Source organism: Varroa jacobsoni, unplaced genomic scaffold, assembly GCF_002532875.2.
Source record: "Varroa jacobsoni isolate VJ856 unplaced genomic scaffold, vjacob_1.0 scaffold_347, whole genome shotgun sequence".
Classification (NCBI taxonomy): Eukaryota; Metazoa; Arthropoda; class Arachnida; order Mesostigmata; family Varroidae; genus Varroa; species Varroa jacobsoni.
In genome coordinates, this window is record NW_019213249.1 from 23919 (window position 1) to 28140 (window position 4222).

General features: G+C 37.0%; 1 protein-coding gene across 1 annotated transcript in view; it reads left to right on the plus strand.

The window, feature by feature from the left end:
• The first annotated feature begins 1544 nt into the window (after positions 1-1544).
• LOC111259571 (uncharacterized) overlaps positions 1545-4222 on the plus strand; it is a 6134-nt gene continuing 3456 nt past the window's right edge. Inside the window, exons 1-3 of the mRNA XM_022831704.2 lie at positions 1545-1765; positions 3174-3283; positions 3794-4222. Of these exons, the coding sequence (XP_022687439.1) occupies positions 1711-1765; positions 3174-3283; positions 3794-4222 (594 nt within the window). The 5' untranslated portion in view covers positions 1545-1710. The remainder of the gene's footprint in view (positions 1766-3173; positions 3284-3793) is intronic.

Here is a 4222-nt window from a genome sequence, read left to right on the forward strand (position 1 = left end):
GTATAAATCATATGTGTTTACCTTATACTATAATTAGGACGGACGTCAATTACATATGCTGCCCATTTGACATACAAATAATCAATCTTGAAATAACTTTTATTTTATCGGTCTACTACAGCCTAGCAGATATCAATGACTAACGGCAGATCTGTCTTTTGATCCCAACGGCAATTGCAGTGTATTATAAGACTAAATGTGGTTGCTGAGTTTTAAGTAAACCCATTCTGTGCCATCCTGTTAAGTTTTCAGGTAGACGAATGGGTCGAACACCTTCGGGATTCAACCTTAACCAAAGCTTGATGATGCACCTGAGGCTATGCATATTGTTTTGCATGCTGTCGAATCGTCCACTAATAAATTAAGCTGAACTTTTACTTGCCTAGCAGCTTCATTTGGTTTTCTCCTTTCTGGTTGCCTCTTTTCCTAAAAATGTACTTTTGTATGGTTGTAAATTACAATTTTCGCTTAACCTGTTTCTTTCTGTCTGGATGAACCTTAATTGTACCTAAGTTATCGTTTAAGGACCTCGCACACGTAATTAGTTCTGCTTGCGGATAATCCCCTACTTTAAGGCGAAATATTACTGCAGTTTTTAGGTCCGCAGCACGCTTCTTTGAGGTCGCTTGAATTTATTTTAATTGCCAAGAATTTGACCATGTCTAGAAAATCAGGCGCGTGTGTCTACTAGAATAAATTCATGCGGAACGCCTAACGTTGTTTAGCAAAAAATGCATACTTCGTTGTCGATTCTGATCTTTTTTTCTGTAGTATCATTTATAAAATGTCGTAAACCTTTGGGACACCCAGATAAGCCACAGAGAACACTTTTTCCTCAATTTTTATATACGTCAATATGTTGACAGATTTTTTGTGAGGTTTACGTTATACGACTGGAATTTAGCTTATTTTACTATAAATTAAATAATTTGCACATATACGCTATGAGAAGGTTCGCCTCCTATTGTGCTACGTAATGAATTTAATATTATCATGTTAGAATGGTAATATCGCTCTTTAGATATAATACTCAACCGTCTAGGTCTGTTCATAATGACTAAAGTATCTAATTCAAATTAAATTTCACATGTATACATCTTCCTCTGTTCATGTAACCCTTATTCCTTTATCAGTGGAAAATACATCGTAAAAACTGATAATACTTAAATTATTTTTCTCAAGCGGAACACTATCTTCTAAATATCTGAAATGATTGCTTTTGAACAACTGCAGTATACAACTAGACTTAACATCAGTGATAAATCGGCTCCTTTTTTTCATAATTTTTGTGATCGCTTTTTCTAATGTAACACTATCTCTGAAAAATATCTCTAATGAAACAATATCTCTATAATGAAAACCAGCAAGCCTTGTTCCATTAACACAAAAACACGTCTCTTTTCGGCGAAAGACATCACATCAGCCCAGAGCCGTCTGTCTCCACAATTATCATTAAGAAAAATCCCGCCAAAAAATTCGAACAAATGCCGGAACCGCGCGTTCCACCAGATGGCGTGGTTACGATTCAAATGGGCTTTGTGTACGTGAGTGATCGGCTACAGTCGAGCAACCTGCGAGCGCTACCTTACACTGCTTAATTTGCTGGGTGCGCTTTGGTGAAGTTGTGTTTTCATAATAATTGCCCTCGTCCTTTGATGCTTTTAAAATTGCGATATTTTCAAAAAGGACCCCGAAGCCGAATACCCAACGATGGCCTCTTCCACAGCGCACCACTCGAAAAAAAGCAAAAAGACTCTTCAAAAGGGTAAATAGTATTCTGGAAGCTACTTCAGCACATAAATACCGAGTTACAGTAGAATTGGTTGTATTTGATGTTTAGCGATGTCAGCTGTTGCATTATAATGTATTACTCAGTGGTTGCATGCATATAATTGTGAATAATAAAATAATTTGGACACGTATAGCTATTGCTAATAATCGAAGTTTTTAAAAGAGCGTTAACTTGAAATTGTTTTAAAAAAATTGCTTTTCTGCTAACAACAAAAAAGTTAATCGTTTAATTTGACACTTTTTACGATCATCTTAACTTCATATTTAGTTTAAACAGAAAGTTTCGTTTATTCAGATAAATGGGGGCCTTATTTCTTATTGAAAGATATGACTGTACAATTGTCTGAACTAATTTTTTGAGTTAGCCATTATCGGCAACTAATGTTAAGAAAACTGAAAACTTTTTGGACTGAAGCGACTCCAACAAAAAGTTTTCGCCGACCGATTTTTCATTAGAAAAAAGCGTTTTTTGACCTCATTAACAAATTCCCATATCATCTTGAAACGCTCCCTCAGTTTGAGGCGACGCATGCATCGACATACTCTGAACTATATTATTGAGTTAAATACGCTTAGTTTTCATAAGTACATGTTTTTTATGTTTCAGTCAAAAAATTGCCTTCTAAAAATTATTTAAACTTATTTAATTCCTTTGTTCTGTACTTAAGTATAATTCAACATTTGAAGTTGGCCGATACATGACAGTTACTATGCAATTTGCGTAAAACGAAAAAGGGAAGGAACAATCACACATGCAAATTGACATATCGATATTCCTAATGAAAAAAACTAGATCATCGCTTTTCGTCATCTTCTTCTTGTAAGGCCGAACCACGTCTCTTTAAATAAGACACCGCAACCGGAGGCTGCGTGCACCCGAAGGTTCTGCTGAGCTTGAGTGAAAAAAATGCAAAACAATTTCACCGTTTATAATTTTAAATGATGTGATTTTAATGCATTCGTGTGAAATATTATTATCAATGTGACCAGAACAACAATCCATCTTCTGCCATTTCTTTGTCAGTTATAATGAGGTAACCTTTCCGGGTTAACTAATCGTTTTTGCCAAAATGCCAATTTAAACTTTTTTAAGTGATATATCATACCTACGAAGGAGCTGCTGACGCTTCCGCGAGAACAGCGGCGAATGGGGAAACGAGTGCTATATATTGCCTTATACCTGCCAATGCTGTATAATTAATACATTCTTTGATTACTGGTCAATTAAAAATTAATCATCGCCATCATGATGATTAAACGTTATTATTTGTGTATACAATTGCTAAGTATTAATAGTTGCTTTGTTAACATTTAATAGCAACTAGCGATACGGGCAGAGCAAATGACTGAAATAACTCACTTGTTTTGACCTTTAATTGCAGGTTCGAACGGAAGTTGTGTTTTTTGTAAGCGTGCTATTAATGACGACGACGATTTGAAATTTGGCCAGCGTGAATTCAGCGGAAAATTTACCGTGCACTATTTTTGCATGGTAAGTCATTCTTCAGTAACATTTGAATGTTACTGAAAAATAAGTGTTTTGTAAATGGAAGTGACTGATATATATATTTTATAGCGCACTTTGGATTAATTTTCTCGGTTGTTGCAGCTGGCGGATAAGAAAACCGTTCTTATAAGAGCATATTCGTAGCATAGGTATATAAAAAGCATGTAGGGTAGTAATTCAACGGCGATGATCCATTGATGGCTTTAAGTGTTAGACGGCAGCGATTTTATAAATTTTACATTTAAATGTGCAAAATTATTATAGTACTTTTAGAATTACGGGCTCCTAATAAAATCGGTAGTGTTGGAATGAGTGCTTTAACGCTTATGTATCTATTTTCTACTAACGTACCTAGATTCCTGACGCCTATAAACAAACGCTTAGAGACAGGTCTAACACAGAACGCATTAACTTGCGTACAGTTTCTCGGCCATCTATGTGTCGCTTACAGATAATAACATCAATAACAACAGCATAAGTTCTCGTCTGTTTTAGCTCTTGTCGACTCAGTTGCTTCAGCAAGGCGAAGACGATGAAGGAATTAAAGGTTTCCTTGACGTCGACATTTATAAAGAATTGCGCCGTGCGCGCAAAGACAGATGCTGCTACTGCTCCGAAAAGGGCGCCACGGTAAAATGTGCCAGGTCATCTTGTCGGCGCATTTTCCATTTTCCCTGCGGCTTTGAGGTCGGTGCGGTTCCCGATTTTAACTCGGAGTCATTTAATGTTTTCTGCGCCGAGCACGCTCGGAGACGTCAGACTATTTCACCACTGCTGAAAGAAGACGGAACAGCCGAATGTCTCGTGTGCTTGGAGTCCCTTAAGATAGACTTAACCCGGCCCTTGCCAAGGGACCTACTCGTGAGCCCATGTTGTCGCCAACTGTATGAAAAAGGTTGCTTGCGTGGTTACGCTAGAGTAGCT